This window comes from Heloderma suspectum, chromosome 2 (assembly GCF_057233095.1).
Source record: "Heloderma suspectum isolate Gila_16-S chromosome 2, 16-S_ref, whole genome shotgun sequence".
Lineage (NCBI taxonomy): Eukaryota > Metazoa > Chordata > Lepidosauria > Squamata > Helodermatidae > Heloderma > Heloderma suspectum.
Genome location: NC_139459.1, coordinates 379,853,300 through 379,876,606, shown reverse-complemented (window position 1 = coordinate 379,876,606; position 23,307 = coordinate 379,853,300). Strand labels below are relative to the sequence as shown.

General features: G+C 46.2%; 1 protein-coding gene across 1 annotated transcript; it reads left to right on the top strand.

Moving 5' to 3' along the window:
* Positions 1 to 543: 543 nt before the first annotated feature.
* On the top strand, positions 544 to 18,023 carry LOC146356349 (vomeronasal type-2 receptor 26-like). The gene is made up of 5 exons (XM_084841101.1): positions 544 to 688; positions 5,977 to 6,217; positions 6,388 to 6,615; positions 14,600 to 14,726; positions 15,404 to 18,023. The coding sequence occupies exons 2-5, from the start codon at positions 6,014 to 6,016 to the stop codon at positions 16,471 to 16,473; spliced, it is 1,629 nt and encodes a 542-aa protein (XP_084697227.1). The 5' UTR covers positions 544 to 688; positions 5,977 to 6,013; the 3' UTR covers positions 16,474 to 18,023.
* The last annotated feature ends 5,284 nt before the right edge of the window (positions 18,024 to 23,307 follow it).

Genomic DNA, 23,307 nt, shown 5'->3' with positions numbered 1-23,307 from the left:
GCGGGAGCGGAAGCCGGTTTATCGCCATTGCAATAAAAGAAAAAAAAAAAAAAGCCCCCTGATAGGCTACGTGACGATTAACGTAGCCTATCACGGCTAGATTTGCAAAGTCAGCCGTGATAGGCTACGTCAATCGTCACGTAGCCTATCACGGGTGACTTTAAAAAAAAAAAAAAAGTGTGTACGGATAATGGCGGCCCCCATAGGGAGCCGCCATTCCTGTTCCTTATTTGGTCGCTGTAGTCTACGTAAATGTTTACGTAGACTACAGCGAAAATAAGAGCAACGCTATTTGCGTTGCCCTTATTTTCGCCGTAGTCTACGTAAACATTTACGTAGACTACAGCGACTAAATAAGGAACACGAATGGCGGCTCCCTATGGGGGCCGCCATTAGCGTACGCGCTTTTTTTTTTTTTAAGTCACCCGTGATAGGCTACGTGACGATTGACGTAGCCTATCACGGCTGACTTTGCAGATTTAGCCGTGATAGGCTACGTGAATTGTCACGTAGCCTATCAGGGGGCATTTTTTTTTAACTTTCGCGTTCGCGGCCGGGCGAGGCGGGAAGCCTCCTCCCCGGCCTGAATTTCAGCTGGGGCAAGGCGGGAAGCCTCCCCCCCGGCCGGAACTTCGTTGGGGGACCAGCGAAGCACCTCCCCCCCACCGCGAACGTCCTTTGAGGACAGGTAAGGGACTTTCGTCCACCCCTATCCCCATCTCTCTCTCTCTGTTGGTCCTATTTCATAGGCTACCCTATTGAGGAAGGGCCCATCTATGCAAGGGTTGTCTCAGACAGGGGAGCTCTCTCTGGTTGAGTCTGTCCTTTCTTTCTCCTTGCTCATATAACCCTTGGGTCAGAAGATATGGCAGTGACCCAGACCAATTTTCTTTCTTTCTTTCTTTCTTTCTTTCTTTCTTTCTTTCTTTCTTTCTTCCTTCCTTCCTTCCTTCCTTCCTTTCCTTGTTTGTTTCTTTGTTTGTTTGTTTGCTTGCTTGCTTGCTTGCTTGCTTGCTTGCTTCTATACCACCCAATAGGAAAAGCTCTCTCCGTGGCTCACAAAAATTAAAACCACAAAGCGCGGCATAAAACAATATAAAACACGAAAGCTTAAAACCACAATTTTCTGGTACACTCAGAACAAAAACTAGCAGCAATCCAGAGATTTAAAATACACTTTTAAAAAACCAAAGCTAAAATATCGGGAAGTGAAAATTTGTTGTTGTTTATTCATTCAGTCGCTTCCGACTCTTCGTGACTTCATGGACGAGCCCACGCCAGAGTTTCCTGTCAGCCGTTGCCACCCCCAGCTCCCCCAAGGTCGAGTCCGTCACCTCCAGAATATCATCCATCCATCTTGCCCTTGGTTGGCCCCTCTTCCTTTTGCCTTCCACTTTCCCTAGCATCAGCATCTTCTCCAGGGTATCCTGTCTTCTCATGATGTGGCCAAAGTACTTCAGTTTTGCCTTTAATATCCTTCCCTCAAGTGAGCAGTCTGGCTTTCTTTCCTGGAGTATGGAATGGTTTGATCTTCTTGCAGTCCAAGGCACTCTCAGAATTTTCCTCCAGCACCACAGTTCAAAAGCATCCATCTTCCTTCGCACAGCTTTCCTTATGGTCCAGCTCTCGCAGCCATAGGTTACTATGGGGAATACCATTGCTTGAACTATGCGGACCTTTGTTGTCAGTGTGATGTCTCTGCTCTTCACTATTTTATCAAGATTTGTCATTGCTGTCCTCCCAAGAAGTAAACGTCTTCTGATTTCCTGGCTGCAGTCAGCATCTGCAGTAATCTTTGCGCCTAGAAAGACAAAGTCTGTCACTGCCTCCACATTTTCTCCCTCTATTTGCCAGTTATCAATCCAGCTGGTTGCCATAATCTTGGTTTTTTTGAGGTTGAACTGCAACCCAGCTTTTGCACTTTCTTCTTTCACCCTCGTCATGAGGTTCCTCAGCTCCTTCTCACTTTCAGCCATCAAAGTGGTATCATCTGCATATCGGAGATTGTTAATGTTTCTTCCAGCGATTTGAACTCCAGCCTTGGCTTCATCAAGCCGAGCACATCCCATGATGTGTTCTGCATACAGGTTGAATAGGTAAGGTAAGAGTATACTACCCTGCCGTACTCCTTTCCCAATCTTAAACCAGTCCGTTGTTCCATGGTCTGTTCTTACCGTTGCTACTTGGTTGTTATACAAATTCCTCAGGAAGCAGACAAGATGACTTGGTATCCCCAGACCACCAAGAACTTGCCACAATTTGTTATGATCCACACACTCAAAGGCTTTAGAATAGTCAATAAAACAGAAATAGATGTTTTTCTGAAACTCCCTGGCTTTCTCCATTATCCAGCGGATATCGACAATTTGGTCTCTAGTTCCTCTGCCTTTTCTAAACCCAGCTTGTACATCTGGCAATTCTCGTTCCATGAATTGCTGGAGTCCACCTTGCAAGATCTTGAGCATTACCTTGTTGTTGTTGTTCAGTCGTTCAGTCGTGTCCGACTCTGGAGCGGAGCCGACCAGGGAGGATTCTGCGGGGAGGACCGGATCGCCTCCTGCCACATGCGGACCCCCCAGGGACCCCAGGTAAGGGGATCTGTACATCCCTACCTGCAACCACCCACTACAGCAGCTTGCCGAAGATCTGGATGTCTGGGTAGCTGCACAAAACATCCCCAAATTATTACCAAACAAGAGTATTTATTGACATTAATAAATAGCAGTAACAGAAGCAACAAACATTAGCATAGACTAAACAACTATTTCCCCAAGTTCAAAAAACCCTTCCCATTTTGTCCCAAGATCTAGATGTGCCTTGGAGCATCCTTTTGCTTTACTCACAGGTAATCCAAAGAGGCAAGCTGTTATTAGATTGATTTCTTTATTCCATTCATGTCAAGAGGCAAAAACTGAGTGTGTTACAGCAGATGGTGCTTGTGGTTTCACTTGGTCCTCCAAAAAACCAACAACAAGAACCCTGAGTGCACTGCTGTCTATTTTGGTCCAGTAAGTAGGATGGAAGCTGTAGTCCAAAATGTCTGGAGGCACCAGGTTGGAGAAGGCGACCAGGTTGGAGACCTGGTTGGAGAAGGTGGCTACCAGGTTCGAGAAGGTGCAGATTAATGATCCTGTTGTTCAGTCGTTCAGTCGTGTCCGACTCTTCGTGACCCCATGGACCATAGCACGCCAGGCCTTCCTGTCCTGCGCTCTCTCCCGGAGCGTGCTCAAGTTCATATTCATTGCATCCGTGATGCTATCTAGCCATCTCATCCTCTGCCGTCCCCTTCTCCTTTTGCCTTCAGTCTTTCCCAGCATCAGGGTCTTTTCCAGGGAGTTTTCTCTTCGCATTAGGTGGCCAAAATACTGGAGCTTCAGCTTCATTATCTGTCCTTCCAATGAGCACTCAGGGTTGATTTCCTTTAGGATGGACTGATCTGACCTCCTTGCAGTCCAGGGGACTCGTAAGAGTCTTCTCCAGCACCACAGTTCGAAAGCATCAATTCTTCGGCGCTCAGCCTTCCTTATAGTCCAGCTCTCACAGCCATACATTACTACTGGGAAAACCATAGCTTTGATTAGACGGACCTTTGTCGGCAAGGTGATGTCTCTGCTTCTTACTATGCTGTCTAGGTTTGTCATAGCTTTCCTCCCAAGGAGCAAGCGTCTTTTAATTTCATGGCTACAGTCACCGTCTGCGGTGATCTTGGAGCCCAAGAAAGTAAAATCTGTCACTGCTTCCATTTCTTCCCCTTCTATATGCCAGGAAGTGATGGGGCCAGATGCCATGATCTTCGTTTTTTTAATGTTGAGTTTCAAACCAGCTTTTGCACTCTCCTCTTTCACCCTCAACAAGAGGCTCTTGAGATCCTCTTCGCTTTCTGCCATTAGGGTGGTATCGTCTGCATATCGGAGGTTGTTGATAATTCTCCCAGCAATCTTAATTCCGACCTTTGATTCATCCAACCCGGCATTTCTCATGATGTACTCTGCATATAAGTTAAATAAGCAGGGTGACAATATGCAGCCTTGTCGTACTCCTTTCCCAATTTTGAACCACGCGGTTGTTCCATGTCCGGTTCTTACTGTTGCTTCTTGACCCTCGTACAGGTTTCTCAGGAGACAGGTAAGGTGGTCTGGTACTCCCATCACTTTAAGAATTTGCCACAGTTTGTTGTGATCTACACAATCAAAGGCTTTAGCGTAGTCAATGAAGCAGAAATAGATGTTTTTCTGGAATTCTCTTGCTTTCTCCATGATGCAGCGAATGTTGGCGATTTGATCTCTAGTTCCTCTGCCTCTTCTAAACCCAGCTTGTACTTCCGGTAGTTCTCGGTTCGCATACTGCTGAAGCCTAGCTTGTAGGATTTTGAGCATCACCTTGCTGGCATGTGAAATGAGCGCAATGGTGCGGTAGTTTGAACACTCTTTGGCATTGCCCTTCTTTGGAATTGGAATGTAAACTGACCTTTTCCAGTCTTGTGGCCACTGTTGAGTGTTCCAGATTTGTTGGCATATTGAATGCAGCACTTTAACAGCATCATCTTTTAGTATTTTAAATAGCTCGGCTGGAATACTGTCATCTCCGCTAGCTTTATTGTTACTAATGCTTCCTAAGGCCCACTTGACTTCACTCTCGAGGATGTCCGGCTCAAGTTCAGTGACCGCACTATCATGGCTATCAGGGACATTCAGATCTTTCCTGTATAGTTCTTCTGTGTATTCTTGCCACCTCTTCTTAATCTCATCTGCTTCTGTTAGGTCCCTGCCTTCTTTGTCCTTTATCATGCCCATCTTTGCACAAAACGTTCCCTTGAGATCTCTAATTTTCTTGAAGAGATCTCTAGTCTTTCCCATTCAGTTGTTTTCCTCGATTTCTTTGCATTGTTCACTTAAGAAGGCCTTCTTGTCTCTCCTTGCTATTCTCTGGAACTCTGCATTCAGTTGGGTATATCTTCCCCTTTCTCCCTTGCTTTTCACTTCCCTTCTTTCGTGAGCTACTTGTAAAGCCTCATCAGACAGCCACTTGGCTTTCTTGCATTTCTTTTTCTTTGGGATGGATTTCGTTGCTGCCTCCTGAACAATGTTACGGACCTCCGTCCATAGTTCCTCAGGCACTCTGTCTATCAGGTCTAATCCCTGAAATCTATTCCTCACCTCCACTGTATATTCATCAGGGATATGATTTAGGTCATACATGAATGGTTTAGTGGTTTTCCCGACGTTCTTCAATTTAAGCCGAAATTTTGCAAGAAGCAGCTCATGATCTGAGCCACAGTCAGCTCCAGGTCTTGTTTTGACTGACTGTATGGAGCTTCTCCATCTTTGGCTGCAAAGGACATAATCAATCTGATTTCGATATTGACCATCTGGTGACGTCCATGTGTAGAGTCGCACCTTGTGCTGTTGGAAAAGAGTGTTTGCTATGATCAGCATGTTCTCTTGGCAAAACTCTATTAGCTTTTGTCCTGCTTCATTTTGTACACCAAGGCCATGCCTGCCTGTTATCCTGGTGATTTCTTGACTTCCTACTTTAGCATTCCAATCCCCTATGATGAAGAGGACGTCTTTTTTTGGTGTTAGTTCTAGAAGGTGTTGTAGGTCTTCGTAGAACCGATCAACCTCAGCTTCTTCGGCCTCAGTGGTTGGGGCATCGACTTGAATTACTGTGATGTTGAATGGTTTGCCTTGGATTCGTACTGAGATCATTCTGTCATTTTTGAGATTGTACCCCAGTACTGCTTTTCCCACCCTTTTGTTGACTATGAGTGCTACTCCATTTCTTCTAAGGGATTCTTGCCCACAATAGTAGATATGATGGTCACCTGAATTAAATTCGCCCATGCCTGTCCATTTTAGTTCGCTGATTCCCAAGATGTCGATGTTCAATCTTGCCATCTCATGTTTGACCACCTCCAGCTTACCTTGATTCATTGATCTGACATTCCAGGTTCCTAAACAATATTTTTCTTTACAGCATCGGATTTTCTTTTCACCACCAGACACATCCACAGATGTGGATACAAGAATACTGGAGTGGGTTGCCATTTCCTTCTCCAGTGGACCACATTTTGTCAGCACCCTGTCCGTCTTGGGTGGCCCTGCACGGCATAGCTTATGGCTTCACTGAGTTACGGAAGCCCCTTCGCCACAACAAGGCAGTGATCCATGACCCTGGACTTCCCCAAAATGCTGAAGTAGAAAGGACACTCAAGAAGGTATCTCATCTGTGACTGAAAAAAGAAGGAGACTGTCATCCACTCTGAGTTTAGATGGGACGTGCATTGGCCCCATTTTGTAGAGGATTAGAGCTCCAAGTGAGAACGACTAAATTATTGAATCTGCTTCCATGTTTTCTAAATGCTGTTTGTTTTCTCTCTTGTTCTAGTTTCACGCTTTCTTAAGAGAAGGATGGCTTTCTAATACTTCCATGGAGGGATTGTATTTGGATGAGAATGGGGAGCTGGAACCTGACTTTGATATCGTGAATTGGGTGCTATCTTTCAATAACCAAAAGGGTAGAGTGAAAATTGGGAGTATACATAGACAGACATTCACAGACATAAAGCTCACCATGAAACCAGAAGCCATTGTGCTGCCCAGGCATTTTAACGGGGTAGGGGAAATTATTTGTGTCACCTTACTGATGTGTTAAATTCTAATAATATGTTGAATATTACATGTGAGACTTCCAATACAATTCTATGCACTATTACCTTATCTGAGCTGGCAAGGAGGGGCTGGCGGAGTAGATCTCAGAAGTGGTGAATGTGTCTTTGCATGATGGAGTGGTGCCTGCCACCTTGAGGGAGGTGGTGGTGTCCCCCCTGAGAAAACCCTCCCCTGAGGTTTATATGAATGAACTAATACCCCCGTCACTAATACCCCCGTCCTGGGTAAGGTGCTTGAGAGGGTGGTGGCTGGGCAATTGTAGATGTTCTTGGAGGATACTGATTATCTCACCCCATTTCAGTCTGGGTTAAGGCCTGCTTTGGGGACAGAATCACCTTTGGTCACCCTGGTGGCTGACCTCTTGTAGGAGAGTTAGTACAGCCCTGTTGATCTTTCTAGAACTCTCAGTGGCTTTTGATACCCTTGACCACAATAGTCTTCTGGATCGTTGCCATGAGCTGGGAACTATGGGCATTGTTCTACAGTTGGTACGCTCTTACTTGCACGGACAGGTCCAGACAGTAGTGGTTTATAAATCATCAAATAAAGAAAGAAATACATCCTTGAGACAGCTTAATATCTCCCAAAGCTTGTCTTGGTCCACCTCAAACTTCGCCACTTGGACCTCCATGTCTCATTCTTTCCTATCTCTCGCCTGTCTGTCTCTCCAATGCCATTTATATAGCAGATAATGTCTGTGGCTTTACACACATCTCCAGTATGCCATAATCCTGTTCAGATGGAGCAACATTAGCAGCAAACCCATCCAGGTCTCCATCCACACTCAGACTCTCATACTTTCTCCTTGCCACCATGCTCTGCAGTGCAATAGTACAGGAGGTCTCAAGTTACTCTAAAATGGAGTACTCCAAAGATCAGACTGGAAGCTTGGAGGTACCAGATGGGGCTTTCTTGGAAGACAGTTGAGGTGGGCACTGGGGCAGATCATAAAGACAGCATCACATGTATTTTAGAAGCGCTTCACTGGCTACCAGTCAACTTCAGGATGCACATCAAGGTGCTGAAACAATTGAAGCACTGCACAATCTAGGGCCAGGGTAGTACAAGGGACGTCTTCCGTATGACTCCTGTATGTGTTCTCTTAGAACAAATGATGAGGCCTCCTCCAATTAGCACAACCATGTGAGGTTTGGCTGGTAACCATCTGCAGGAAGGTATCTTGTTGTGTGGCATCATCCTGGGATAGCTCAGTCCACCATTAGCATCAAGTAAGAAGTCCAAGGATCCTTTTGGTCATTCCGATGGGATTTTTTAAGTGCACTTGTTCGTTTCTGCTTGATTTATTTGTTTAATTTGATTTATTCTGTGATTTTATATATGGTTTTAAATCTGTGTGAGACATGTCTAGGGATGGCGGAGAAATCCGCCATGGATTCCAATGAGGACGGATTCTTTAGAATCCAGTCACCTGGAGTCCATGGAGGAAGGGACTACTCTCCCCCCCGAAATCCTCCCCGGACAGACCCTACCTTGTTCCGGCCGGTCTGGGTGCATCCTCTGCTGCCGTCCATCCGCTGCCATTTGCATCCCTACTCTTTTCCGTGATAGGTTATGTAAATATTTACATAGCCTATCACTGAAAAGAGCAGGGACGCAAATGGCGTCCCCCACGTCGGACGCCATTTGCGGCCGCTGCCTGGCAGCGGACAGATGTCCGGCTGTGGACAGGCCTGGCTGGCGGCTCTGTGGACCCGCCACGGAGTGGAGCTGGCTGGATCACCTCCCCCCACCCCATGGATGCCCAGACCGGAACGCTAAGTGGGTTTCATACACCCCTAGCCATGTCAGGGAATTATTAGGGGGCAAAAAGGCATGATAACAATAGAAAACACAAATCAAAACCATCCATTCTTATGTACACAGATCTGATTCACAGTGGGATTTTTCCCCACCCTGAACCTGTGAAATTATATGTACTCCATACTGCTTTGTGAGTCTTGGCATGGAAGGTGGCTTTCTCGTTTGTTGCTTTTACTCTTTTGTATTGTAAGTTGCCTTTGAAAGTCCCTGGCCTTAAATGGTGGCTACGAAACACATTATGGGTGCAATCTTGTGGAGATAGGTGGCCGCCTCTGAACTTGGAGGTGACCGCCCATCTAGTGCAGGGCCGGAGAAGCACTGAGGGGATCGTTCCCTCTGCACTTCTCCGCCCTGCATTTGTGACTAGTCAGCCATTTTCAGCTGTCCAGCTGCGGGAGGGCAGAGTGGCGGAGAAGGCTGCTGGATGACACATAGGATGTGTCGTACCAGCATTTCCGCCTTCCCCTCCCCGGAATGCTCCCTGGAACACCCTGTTTTGGCTGCTCCGTGCTCCTCTTGCAAACAGGGAACATGGGGCTTTTCCACGCTGCCTGAGGCACAGAAGTGGGGGAAAGTTTGTTCTCCAGGAACCAACCTCAGAGTGCGGGCTTCGAGATCAGGTCCCGGAAAACCAGATATCCTATGGCCAGCTAGCTGCTGACTAGTGGCCATTAGGGATGTACGAATGTCACGCACCTTTTTGTGGATCTGATTCGCGGTGGGTGGAGAGGTGATCCGGTCCTCCCCCCCGGAATCCTGCCTGGCTGGCTCCACTCCGCAGTGGCTCCATGGAGCAGCTGGCCGGAGCCATCTGCAGCCATACTCCGCAGGACGGGCTGCTGCAGACACAAATGGCGACCCGCCATTTGCGTCCAGCAAGGCTGCCATGATAGGCTACGTAACTATTTATGTAGCCTATCAAGTAACACACATACACCAAAAAAAAGTGTATGCAAATGGCAGCGGCTACGGCAGCTGCCATTTGCGTTCCCTATTTTTCGCCATTTTATCTTACGTAAATATTTACGTAGGCTAATACGGAAGGGAAAAAAGGAATGCAAATAATGCCCACTATGCTATTTGCATTCACCTTTTTTTTGCCATAATAGCCTACGTAAATATTTACATTGGATAAAATGGAGAAAAATAGAGAACGCAAATGGCAGCTGTTGTAGCTGCCGCCATTTGCATATGCGTTGTTGTTTTTTTGCCTGACGTGATAGCCTACATAAATACTTACATAGCCTATCACGGCCTCCACAGGGATGCAAAAGGCATCCCTGCATTAGTCATGATAGGCTACATAAGTATTTACATAGCCTATCACGGCTATGATGAAGAAGTGAATGGTGGCCACAGGGCGGTCGCCATTCGCAAGTCGGCACGGACGGCAGCAGGCAAGTGCTCCATTTCGCGCTCCGTTTGTGGGTTGGGGTGGCGGGGGCTTCGTTCTGCCATGGATTTTGGGGGCCCGAATGCACTGGCATTCGGCCTCACTGAGATCCGTGGCGCAATGCTCCGCCATCCCTATTGGCATAGGATCGCTCCCTAAACAAATGAGATAAATACATCTGGATTTCAAAGGTGCTTCCAGATAAAGCTTTTATTGTGCAATTGCCCTGCCTGACCCAAAGAAATGGTTGGCTGGGTGGGGTGAGGTGTCAGTCCAGATGATGGCATCTTCTATTTAAAAACCACCCCATGTTTTCCTACTGTTTCTTCCTCCTTATTTTGTTTCACCTGGGGCTGCTCTACATGAGGTTTTATTTTATTTTTTACCAGCATTGTAATGCATAGCTCACTTGCAGATCACGCAACACACACCCGAAACAGTCCTCCTCATGCTATTTCTCCCTCTTTGACATTCTTTTCTGTCTGCTCTGCCACTGAGGAGCAAAAACATCACACAAAGAAGAGAGGGGTGTTTCTAGTTGTGTTGCCAAGATTATGCTGTTGCCTCCCTAAAAAGGCTACCCCCCCACACATTTTAAACCTGCACCTAAAACTTTAAAACAACAACAACAACAACAACAATTTATTAGGTCCTTCAGGTGCTCTATTTTATGGCTGCTCAGTCACTCGCACCCAAACATTTTATTGTATATGTCAGTCAATCAGTTGATTTGATGGTATATAACCATAGGTTCTCACAATTTTGCCACAACAGCAACTAAAGAGAGACAATCACAGAAAGAACAAGACTGAACAAGCCACTCCAGTCAGTTCATCATGTGCACAATCTACAGCAACAGGTTTTTGGACCCTTGCTCTCATCTTTTTAGCAGCCTCTGCAAATAAGGCAACTTGATGAGTTACAGAAGAATCCATATGTACCAGTAGCTGATACACCTGCTCAGCCAAATTCTGTCAAACATTCCTCTCAGCAAAGGTGCAAGAAATCTTTTCCTAGGACTGGCATACAGCTCTCTCTCTCTCTCTCTCTCTCTCTCTCTCTCTCATGATATCCTCTGTTTGTGGAGCCCTACAGATACAAAGGTGTTGGGTTGTAGGAATATTTGTATGCCTGTATTACCCCGGCCGTGGGCTTTGGACTCTTAGGTTAAAGGTGCCAAGATAGTGATAAATCAGATCCAGGTTTACTTACAAGGAGTACTTTATTGAGTACAATCATCACAATGGTTGGATCAGACAGCTTCTCTGAACCCAGAGCCACGGGGTACAATGGGTTTTATACCATACATGTTAGCAGAGAGGCAGCATGGCAGCAGCAAGCACCCCCTAACATTCATGCCCAGCATAGACTAGCGGTGCTTGGTCAGAAGAAAACTTTCTCAGCACAGCCACCTGCAGCTTTAACACAAACAAACTTTGCTTCTCAGGCACATCTTGACAAGGCTTTCTGGCTCATTAGTGTGGAATGTATTGGCCTTTGACGCATCTCACATGCTCAGAAGCCTGCTAGCAAGGGAATTGCACCAGTAATGAACGTAAGGAAAGCATTATGGATCTCGAGGCCCCTCTAACACTTCAGGTAACTTGGTTACAGGCCTGGGCCAATACATTACCTCTCATCCAGATATGCTGAAGGCATAGTCTGGAAGCATAATTCTGTAAATAACTTCCTTAGCTCTCAGTGAGTGAAGGAATTAAGAATTAATCCTTGGTAAAGATTGTAGCACCTGTTAACTCCTGTTTACTGAATAGTTCCAGCATCTTTAGTAGCATTTTTCAAGGATAGCTCATCTCTCATTTTAACCTTAGACTTATTTAGCTGAAAGGAAGCCAGTGAAAGAGAGAAATGGGCCATGTTTTCAAAACAGGAGGAAGTTCAGCCATGCCCGCTCTTCTGTTTTAGATAGCACTGTTTCGCGAATTAGTGGTCAGGCATGTTAATCAGTCATTTTAGATAAAAGCAAATAGCTGTGTTCACTCTAACAGATATTGATGGTAGCCCCACTTAAGCATGAAGAATGCTTTGGGCATTGGGCGGTATAGAAATCAAATCAATAAATACATACATAAATTCTTAGAAATTTATTCTGTATAACCTCCAGATAGTCTGTTTTGCCCACTCCCAAATTTCTGTGCCATGCAGAATTTGTGCTAAGAGCTTCTGCTCGAATATTTTCACTGCTGGGCACATCAGTTGGCCTCCCATCATTTTAAAGAAGCTATAGCAAACTTTTGCCAGTCTAGAAGCAGCCAAGATAATAGTCTGTTTGTGTGCCTTCCAGGACAGATCCTGGGGGAAATGTATACCCAAATACTTGAATGATGAGCATTGTGCAATACAATGATTATTGAGGGACAATTTATGTCTTTGGGGTCTTTTGGCAAACACCATAATTTTAATTTTATCATAATTAATTTTAAGACATTCAGTTCTACAATAAGTTCCCAGCTTTTTCAATAAGCTACACATCCTTATCTGTGTAAGGATAAGAAGACCATATCATCTGTATATAAGAGGACAGAGTTTTTTCATACTCCTACAGACGGGGGGGGGAGGGGGAAGAGAGTTCATCCACGGTATTATTAATGTAAAAACTGAATAAAAAGGGTGCTAACAAGCACCCCTGTCTTATCCCTCTGAGAGTTGTGATCTTTTCAGATAAAGTACCCAGAGAGTCTGTGTGTACCTGCATACTAGTATGGGTATACAGCTGTTGAATTAAAATGAGAAGTCTCCTGTCAGTATTGGTGGCCTGCAATTTATCCCATAGTCTGGTCCTGTTTACCAAAATGAATGCTAATGAAAGTGGCAAACATAGATTTTGAGGGCTCATGGACCAACGTCTGAATTAGATGTTGCAAAATAAAACACTGATCTGTTGTTCTGACTCCCATCGTAAAGCCAGCTTGTTCAGGATGGATTATCTGATTGATCTCTGCCCATTCTAATAACCTATTCAGTAGGAATCTCAAGTTTAGAGTCAATGTCTAATAAACTAATAGGTCTATAATTACCGGAGCTTGTTTTGTCACCTTTTTTGCAAAAGGGGAAGACAATACTGTTTTTCAATCCCTGGAGCATCCATCCTGAAGAGTTAATAAGGGAAAACTGTCTTGCTAGAATAGGTGCCCACTGATCTGAGTTTGCTTTAAATAATTCTGGTGGTACCATATCCTCACCTGAGGCTTTACCATTGGTCATGTGAGAAATCATTCTTTGGGTTTCTTAAGTTGTTACAGGGGTCAATTCTGGAGTAACTTCCAAGGTTTGTAGCTTCTCCTCTACATGAGATCAGACTTCTCCTACCTAGGGATGGGGGAGAATTTCTCCCCGAAACTTCGGGGGGCTGAGCGCCAACGCATTCAGTCCTCCGAAGGTTGTTCAGGGAGAAATTCTCCACCCCCCCCGCCCCTCGCCCCCCCCGGAATGGGACTTAGCTTTCACGAATGTCGCTCCCGGCGGCGGGTCCCGGCGGCAGTTCGACAGGTCTTTGTCAGGGGTGGGGGCGGCAGCCGGTCTTTAGACCGGCTGCCGCCGCTGCCATTAAAAGAAAAGTAAAAAAAAAAAAAAAACGCCCCTGTGATAGGCTACGTAACTATGTAGTTACGTAACTGGCGTGCTATGGTCCATGGGGTCACGAAGAGTCGGACACGACTGAACGACTGAACAACAACAACAACAAGTTTACCACACTCCCACCTCTAGAGCTCAAAATTGAAAGTATCCATCAGATTTATCCAGTTAAGTTCCACATACGCCCATTAATGGATGTTTATAGAAAATCTTCAGTAGTTCCTGACCACTACAGTTTCAGGTCTCATCCAGTGAGCAATAGCCCAGTGGAAAAATATCCTCCATGTACATGAAAATTTGACTGCCTTCAGATTTGAATCCTACACCTATATGAGGATTAAAATCTCCACATATTAGAAGATCAGTGCCAGGGTAGCATAATAAGAAAGTTTCCAGAAGACTCACTAGACTATTCCATAATGACAACTCTGCTGGAGGAATGTAAACATTTCTACAAATAATCTTTACCCTTCCTATTGTGAATAATCAAAGTCCAGATGTATTGGCATGTTTTACTGCTGCTCTTCATTGCTTTGTTTTATGGCTGTTCACTCACTCTCTCACAAACATTTTATTGCATATGACTAAAAGCCATTACAAACAACAAAGCTTAAGACATGATGCAATAACAACAGAAACCAAGATTCAAGTTAATATATCATCTGCACAGTTAACTGTTTCGAAGCAGTAGCAAACCAAGCTGTTTTATATGTAATATAAGGATTGCAATCTCACAGGAACTAGTTTCATGGCTGCTGTTTTATTGCTGCTGTTTGTAATTTCTGTTATTCTAGGACTGTATTTTAGTATACTTTGATATTATACCTTGCATCTTTCTGTACAGTGTCTTCAGACATGTATATAAAAGGTGGGATATGAGGGTTAAAACAAACACACAAACCAAAGAGGTTTCCCTGCCATGGTGTCATGCAAAAATAGTGCAAAAAAACAAAAACAAAAACAAATCCCCCACACCCCAGGCAGATACGAAACAAAGGCCTGAGGTCACTTCGAGTCACTAGGACTACAGAGTCTGTGGTGTCCTTTCACAACTCTATGATTCATTTCCAGAGAGACAAATACATCTTTTTTTCTTTGTGCTGCTTCTCTTTTTTGCTAGACCATGCCTCGTTCCAGATGCGTCAAGAGCTGCTGCCCCGGATATGCCAAAGAGATTCAGGAAGGAAAGCCACCTTGCTGCTATGCTTGTGCTCCATGTGCGGAAGGGACAATCTCCATTCAAGAAGGTGGGTGACCTCAAAGGTGTGGGCCTTCTCTTGGGCAAATATTTGCATCCGCCTAATACTTTCCCCTACTCTGTTTTAATTCTCCCTTCTATTCATTTAAAACCATTTAACAAAACCTTCTATGAATGTGTAAGATAAGAAGGCTTTATGAAGGATTCCTACCTTGTGTAGGAAACTTAAGAGGAGTTCATTGGAATTAGCCATTTGCTGTCACTTAGCCTAACATACCCCGCAGGGATATGCTGAAGATAAAAATAGGATAACACAGAGACTCTCCTGAACAATGTTTGGCTTATCACACTTGCGTATTCATATTTGAACAACACAGGAAGCTACTTTTATTCCAAGTCAACACAAAAATCCCTCAAGCTCAGTATTGACTATTTTACACAGGCTGGCATCAGCTCACTTACGTCTCTCAGATCCAGGGTTCCTACCCCAATGACCTGAGACCCTTCTTTGGTGATGAGGCCATGGGTGGAACCTACTGATCAGAAAGCAGGTCCTCTACCAGGGAAGTTCTCTCTCTCTCTTTCTCTCTCTCTCTGCCCTCTATTACACATTGTTGTTTGTTGACCTCTTCCATGTCCCCATCTCTCTTCCAAATGGAATAGAACACAGCAGGTTCTGGATGTATGACTGATATTAATGACGCTGACGTCACCCCTTCTTTTCAGATGCAGACCATTGCACCAAGTGTCCAGAAGATCAACATCCAAACAAGGCCCATGATCAATGTGTCCCCAAGGATATCACCTTCCTCTCCTATGGAGAACCTTTGGGGATCATCCTGGCTTCCTTTGCACTCTTCTTGTCTTTAATCACAGCATCTGTGTTAGGAATCTTCATTAAATACTCAGAAACACCAATAATCAAAGCCAACAACCGGAACCTCTCCTACATTCTCCTTGTCTCCCTCCTGCTTTCCTTTTGGTCCTCCTTCCTGTTCATTGGCCGTCCAAGGGAAGTGACCTGCCTTCTCCGACAAACAGCCTTCAGCATCATCTTCTCAGTGGCTGTCACATCTGTGTTAGCCAAAACGATCACTGTGATGCTGGCCTTTCTGTGCACAAAGCCAGGGAACAAGGTGAAGAGATGGATGCGGAGGAGTCTTGCCAACTCCATTGTAATTTCTTGTTCCAGTGTCCAAATTGTCATCTGCTCCATCTGGCTGGGCATCTCTCCACCCTTCCCTGACTCTGACATGCACTCCCAGCCTGGGCAGATTACCCTGGAATGCAATGAAGGCTCTGTCGCCATGTTTTATACTGCCCTTGGCTACATGGGCTTCCTGGCTGCCACCTGCTTGATGGTGGCTTTCCTAGCTAGAAATCTGCCTGGGGCGTTCAATGAAGCTAAGTTGATCACCTTCAGTATGCTAGTCTTTTGCAGTGTTTGGGTCTCCTTTGTGCCCACCTACCTGAGCACGAAGGGGAAATACATGGTGGCCGTGCAGGTCTTCTCTATCTTTTCCTCAAGTGCTGGGTTACTGGGCTTTATCTTTATTCCCAAGTGCTACATTATTGTACTGTGGCCAGATCTGAATAGAAAGGAGCATCTCTTCCTGAAAACTAAAGATGGCATCTTAACAGAGTTAGAGATGAGGAAGAATTCCACCCCCACTACAGTGTGGATAAGAATCACATGTTCGGATGGAGGCAAAAGAATTATGGAACAGATCTGCAACCTGTTGCAGGTAGATCCAAAAATAGAGGGAGGCCTTCCATGCAAGGAGGGGGAACCCTAGAAAAAAAAAATAACCTTCTGGCATCACATCCCACTAGCAATTGTTCACTTACCTGTTTTAGACAAAGACTGATAGATGCACTATTGTGACCAGTGGGTACCTTTTAAAAATGTAAATAAAAACTATGTATTAGGAAATGGGTTGCGAAGTTGTATGACCCTCCAAATGTTATGGCTGGCAACTCCCATCATTCCTCACCAGTGGTGATGTTGGCCAATGCTGATGGGTGTTGTAAATGTAAACATCTGGAGGGCCATGAGTTGCCCACCCCTGGATAAGGAATTTCTGTAGGGCACCAAGAGTAGTTTTGAATGAGGGACCTGAGTGGCAGTGTCCAAGCACCTCCCTGTTTGTGCCTGCCTGGAGCCACTGAAGGGGAGGGAACTGGTGGTCTGGTCTCACCTATGTTGCAGCATCATCAACATTGCAGAGGGGCAGAGAGCCTCACTCCAGCCTCCAGCCCAGCAGGGATCAGGAGGCACAAGAAGCCAACAGGGTCTCTCTACTGACTCTTGCCTGGCTGACAAGGCTGAGCAGTTTTGCAGATGGAGTTTCTGATCCTTCTCTTGATCACCTCAGGGACCAGCCATTTTGCTCAGGGCCACCAGACCATCTTCTGCTATACTCCCCTCATCACTGAATGACAATCAGATGCATTATTCAAATATATGTCTTCATTTGGAGACCAGAAGGAAGTCGGGAAAAAATCCCCTCAGACCCCTGATCCTTTTAGACTGTCCCTCCCTTCCCCCACAGGGCTTTCTGCCATCAACCACCCTGCAAGACATGCTATTTTTAATATGGTTTTCAGTGGTTTCTATGGATGTATTGTTGTCTTACTTGTAGACCACTTTGCTAGGTGCTTAGACTGAAAGGTGATATATAGATAATTGTTAAGCATGAATACATTTCTCAAAAAGAAACAATCCTTTGGTTTAATCTTGTTCCTGATTAAAACAGAGATGCTACAGGACTTGCTCTTTCAGACAGCAAATACCAAGCAACAACTTCAACCTTCATATGTTCATTGTACTGTGGTGTAGGCTATTCAGGAATGCCATATAGATCTCTGAAGATAATTTGGACATCATTCAAATGAAAAGAACAAAGAACAAAAACATTTGTATGTCACTCCTGAATATTCCCCCCATCTGAAATAATCCAGACACCCACTCATTTGTGTTATGCACAACCCCCAAGAATCAAACAACACCACAGACTGACACATTGACATTATGCCCTCACTTAGGAGAAACATCATCTCTTTTATCCCAGTAGAAAAAAAATCCATCCAGAAATAATTGTAATACATAAATATATTTATCCAAAGGGAATAATCCTTTCAAATGGTTCTGTTCCTGATAAAAACAGAGATGCTACATTGCTTGCTCTTTCAGACAACAAATTCCAAGCAACAACCACAACCTTCATATGTTCATTGCATTATGTGGTAGGCCATTGAGGAATGCCATGTGATATGAATGATATCTGATGATGATATGAAATCTTGTCAACTAGAATTCATTTAAAAATAAAAACATTTCATGGCGCATTTGTCTCCCACATTACTCTGAGATCATCCAGACAAACACTTGTTTTTGTTATGCACAACCCCAAGGAATAAAGTATAATAATAATAATTATTATTATTAATAATAAAAAGACACACCACAGACTGACACATTGATCCCATGCCCTAACTTAGAAGACACATTTTCCCATTTTCTGTTTTTAAAAAATCAGGTGGCCAGCAAGCCCGAGGAGCAAAAGGCTGGGGAGGTGGTGGCTGCATTGCAACAGCCGAGGGGAGAAGCTGGAAGCTCTGCCAAAAGAGCACCCAGAACGTCTCCTGGCAAACAAACAAGGAAGCGTGAAGAAAAGAGGTCCTCATCCTACTCCTCCTCCTCCTCCTCCTCCGGTGCTGCTGGGTTGGAGGAGCCAAAGCTCCGAAGCACACTGAGGTGTTTTGGAGAGCCCCCAACCAACTCTCGGACTCTTCATGCCCCCTCCACTTTGCCTTGGAAGGGGCTCAGGGTGGCCCAAAGCAGCCCGCTTTAACTCGTGCTTCAGGCCACAGTGGTGCACAGCCCTGCTGATTTCACTGGCCTATGTGTGAACTGTTTGTGCTGCACTCTGGTCCAGCAGGACAGATGCCCTCTTGGCTTGTTGGTACCAGTGATCAACCCAGCACACTTTCCCAAACAACGGGGAAGAGTGTGTGTACAGAGCCCAGGAAGCCCGCTCCTCCCAGCATGAGGCATGAAAATCTAGATGCAACCAGATGGGGTTCCTGACTCTCTCCCAGTGTAAATACTTTTGCATAAGGCCTTTCCCACAGCATGCAACTCCTTCCCCCGTGAACACCCAGCAATGATGCCACCAAGACATTGAGCACAGGCCCAGCACCTTTTTGATCTCAAGATGCAACGACACACTGGCTTTTCATTCTGACAGATATTACTCTCTTTCTCACTGTGACCCCTTGGTAGCCATAAGCCGTAGGCCTGGGATTTTGAAAAGCAAGAGAAGCTCCCTGTTTGTATTAGGGATGGCAGAGAATTTCTCCCCGAAACTTCGGGGGGCCGAGCGCCAATGTGTTCGGCCCCCCGAACAAGTTTCGGGGAGAAATCCTCCAACCCCCCGCCCCCCGCCCCCCCCCCCGGGACGGGACTTACCTTCCCTGAATGTCCCTCCCGGCGGCGGGTCCGGCTGGCGGTTCGTCCGGTGTTCGAGCGGGGCGGGAGCGGCAGCCGGTCTTTCGACCGGCTGCCGCCCCTGCCATTGCAATGAAAGAAAAAAAAAAAAACGTCCCCTGATAGGCTACGTGACGATTCACGTAGCCTATCACAGCAAGATTTGCAAAGTCAGCCGTGATAGGCTACGTGAATCGTCACGTAGCCTATCACAGGTGACTAAAAAAAAAAAAAGTGTGTACGGATAATGGCGGCCCCCATAGGGAGCCGCCATTCCCCTTCCTTATTTGGTCGCTGTAGTCTACGTCAATGTTTACATAGACTACGGCGAAAATAAGGGCAACGTAAACATTGACGTAGACTACAGCAACTAAATAAGGAACGCAAATGGCGGCTCCCAATGGGGGCCGCCATTCGCGTACGCGCTTTTTTTTTTTTTTTAAAGTCACCCGTGATAGGCTACGTGACGATTCACGTAGCCTATCACGGCTGACTTTCCAGATCTAGCCGTGATAGGCTACGTGAATCGTCACGTAGCCTATCAGGGGACTTTTTTTTTTTTACTTTCGAGTTCGCGGCCGGGCGAGGCGGGAAGCCTCCCCCCCCGGCCTGAATTTCTGCCGGGCGAGGCGGGAAGCCTCCCCCCCTGGCCTGAACTTCGTGGGGGGAGCAGCGAAACGCTCCCCCCCACCGCGAAAAAGCTGCGAGAAAAGGTAAGTGACTTTCGTTCACCCCTAGTTTGTATACCACAGAGCATTTCACCACCACCCCACTCACTCAGCCAATCCTCACACGTATGCCAATACAACAAACCTCCTGTCACTCGTGCCACTCACTCTCAAGATCTACTTACCAGAAAAAAGCAGAGTCATCACAGTAATGTATGGGGGAAATGCAGTCCTTGCTTTGATTTGGGTCACAGGCACCTCCGACGATCGATGTCGAGACAAAGTGTCTGACACCACATTGTCTTTTCCAGGGATGTATACAATGTCCATCTGGTACTCCTGCAGTCTCCAGGACCATCTCGGAAGCACGTTGTGGGTGTTACTCATGGACAGAAGCCAGGCTAGTGCATGATGATCTGACAGCAGACTGAACTTCTTCCCCACTCATATGCACGCAGCTTGTGCGACACCCACATAGGGATGTATGAATTGTGCTCCTACCATCCCGCTTGGCTTCCGCATTTTGTGCCCTCCTTCCCGTTCTGCTGTCCACAAGCCCCCAGAATCTTCTGAGTTTTTTCCGTTTCAGAAATTACGTAAATAAATCCGTACCGACCGCCGAAAAATCCACCCCGCTGGGCAGCCGTCCACCTCCGTCCGCCATTCTGCCACCTTCCGGGAACCCTATTTTTTGTAAATGTTTCCCTATTTTTGTCAAGGCGGCAATTCCCCATGTAACTTCCATAATTATTGTTTTTCATAAATATGTATGTTTTGTCCATTGGCCGGAATTGACCCTCACGTAACTTCTGCTGCACTCGCCATTGTTGTAATTGCTTACATACTTTTTTCCCTTGGTGGGAACCCCCCCCACACGCAACTTCTGCCACACTCGATATACATATTTTTTCCCTCAGCCGGAACTCTCCTGCTATTTTCGTAATTGTTTACGTATTTTTTCCCAGAATTTTCCCCGCCCTCTGTGCGTTCCACTGCTGACTTGTTTTCTCGGGCAAGGACTGTGATTTTATTAATTTCTGAGTATTTGTGCTTGATGGTCCCCGCGTTTACTGGTCTTGTTACCCTCAGAAAACCCAGCATCTCCCGAGTCCCAAATTTAAAAAAACCCCACTGGGCTGCAGCTCTGCTTCCGCAAAATCTGTCATAAACGTCCTGCTAACTTCCTGAATGTCGCCTGCGTCCTCGTGGTTGCCTGGTCACTGTGTGTGTTGTCTGTTGTGTGGTGGTTCGTGGTTGTGGTTCTCTCTGTCTCTAGTGGTTAGTGTGTGTGTAGTTGTGCATGTGCATGGTGGTGGTGGTTAGTGTGTGAGCGTGTGTAGTTGAGTGTTGGTTGTGTGTGTGTGTGGTTTCTGGGGTGTGTGTGCGTAGTTGAGTGTTGGTTGTGCATGTGCATGGTTTCTGGGGTGTGTGTGTGTAGTTGAGTGGCGGTTGTGCATGTGCGTTTGGTGCATTTGGACAAAAAAAAAATATGGCTGCAGCAGTGCTTGGGAGGAGGTGGGGCCCGGAGGAGACCAAGGCCCTCCTGATCAATGTAAAAAATAGTGAGGCAGTGGCAGCGCTGTTTGGCAGCTGCTCCTGCCAAAATGAATTGTCCTGGGAGCACATAAGGAGGAGGATGGAGCCATGTGCGGAGCACTGGGCAGTCGTGCTCCAAGTGGAAGGCCTTGAAGCGGTCTTTCATCAAGGAGGGGATGACTGCCGCTGAGAGGAGGGCACCGCTGTCGACCCCCCCACACACTACTGGAGGATCCATAAAGTGTGGGTCCAGGTGGGCAAGCCCGCATTTTCACAGAGGAGTATGCCTGGTCAGTTATATTTATCCCATCCCATCCCATCATATTTATCCCATCCCATCCCATCCTCAAGCTTGACTGAATATGAAAATGAAGCTATCTCTCTGGGGTCTCATGTGGAAATGTGGAAACAAACAAATCCTGACATTTAGCCTGCAATCCTATGCTTGTTGGACAGAAAAAGGTCCTACTCCCATCATCCTCCAGCCACTTTGGCTGGTTGAAGAAGGGATGCTGGGAACGGCATTAGTTTTTCCTGTACAACCACATGCATAGGATTATGCGGCCCTGGCTACAAAAAATATTATACACTGACGCACTGTCCATTTCCGGTGAGATGCTGTTCTGCTGCTGCCGGTCTCTGCGCAGTGCACAGTCAGAGAGAGACTGGCACCAGCAGCAGCCTCTCGGCGTGCGCACGTCATCCTTATGTATGTAGTGATTGCTGAATGTTTGCACCCCACCTTTCCACCAAGACATTGGCACTCAAGTCAACTCATGAGCAAGCCTTGATCTGGGAGCTTGGAGATCTGGGTATAGTCCACTCAGCCATGGAAGCTCGCTGGGTGACTTTGGCCCAGTCAGAAAGCCCCAGCCTACCTCAGTGTTGTTGTTGTGAGGGTTAAATGGAGAGGATGAGGATAACGTGAGCCACCTTGAGTTCCTTGCGCTAGGAAAAAAGGTGGGATTTAGGTAATGCATCAACAGAATAAATAAATACCGTGACACTGCAAATGTAGAAATGGGGTGACTAAAAGTGCAATCCCGTGCATGTTTACAGAAGCCCAACAGTCCCCATCATGCAGCCAAAACTGTCAGTACTGTCAAATCTGCCTCCCTAATTCTCACCTCAATAGACCTTGTGGTGGGAGGAAAGAATCGGTGGTTCTTATGGTAGTAGGGATGGTGATAGACGGATCAATGAATGACTGTGGTTTTGTTCTTTCACCGCATGTATAACTGCATTCATTCTGTTACTGTGACATTCCACAGCTGCGCATTGTGCCTTACTGGCAGAGGAGGCACTGAGGGCCATGGAGAGGGAGAGGAGAGAGGAAGAAGAGGAAGAGGAGGAGATTCATGGAGAAATTCTCCGCCATCCCTAATGCTGGGGCTGTTGTCGCTGCTGGTCACACCTTGGGCTTCCTCCTGTTCCATCTCCTCAAAATACCATTGAAATGCAACCTCAGTGCTGAATCTTATCGTTGGGCGTCCATGCGTCTTTTAAATGCTGGATTGACTATGGGTTCCTCTTCTCTCCATGTTCATGTCTCTGGGCAGGAGGAGACAGAAATGCATGTGGTGGTGGTAAGAGAATTACTCAGGAACATATTTCACTATGGCAAAGCTGAAATTATGTGAACAGCCTACAATCGCAGATATAGTGCAGTGTGAAAGTAATTTGAGGGTGCTGCTGGAGGATGGAGTCCATTGATGCAGCCTGAAAAACACAGGCCTACACACAGGCTGCTGTAGGATGGAGTCCTTTGCTGCTGGCCTTCCCGCCCCTACCCCAAAATATCTAAATAAATACTATGTAGGGGCACATTGTAAAGTACATTAATCCTGTGAAGCCAGAAAAGCCCAGGAGGATGGAGGATGGAGTCCTTCTCAGCAGGCCTAAACACAACCTGATGGAGAATGCCTTCCCGGTCCCCC

What these genes read in the sequence shown, in the direction of transcription:
- LOC146356349 (XM_084841101.1), top strand. Translation starts at nt 6,014, where the DNA reads ATGTGGATACAAGAATACTGGAGTGGGTTGCCATTTCCTTCTCCAGTG. An exon ending in TAGAAAGGACACTCAAGAAG is followed by an intron (nt 6,218 to 6,387) that starts GTATCTCATCTG and finishes CTCTTGTTCTAG; the next exon opens with TTTCACGCTTTCTTAAGAGA. An exon ending in TGCCCAGGCATTTTAACGGG is followed by an intron (nt 6,616 to 14,599) that starts GTAGGGGAAATT and finishes CTTTTTTGCTAG; the next exon opens with ACCATGCCTCGTTCCAGATG.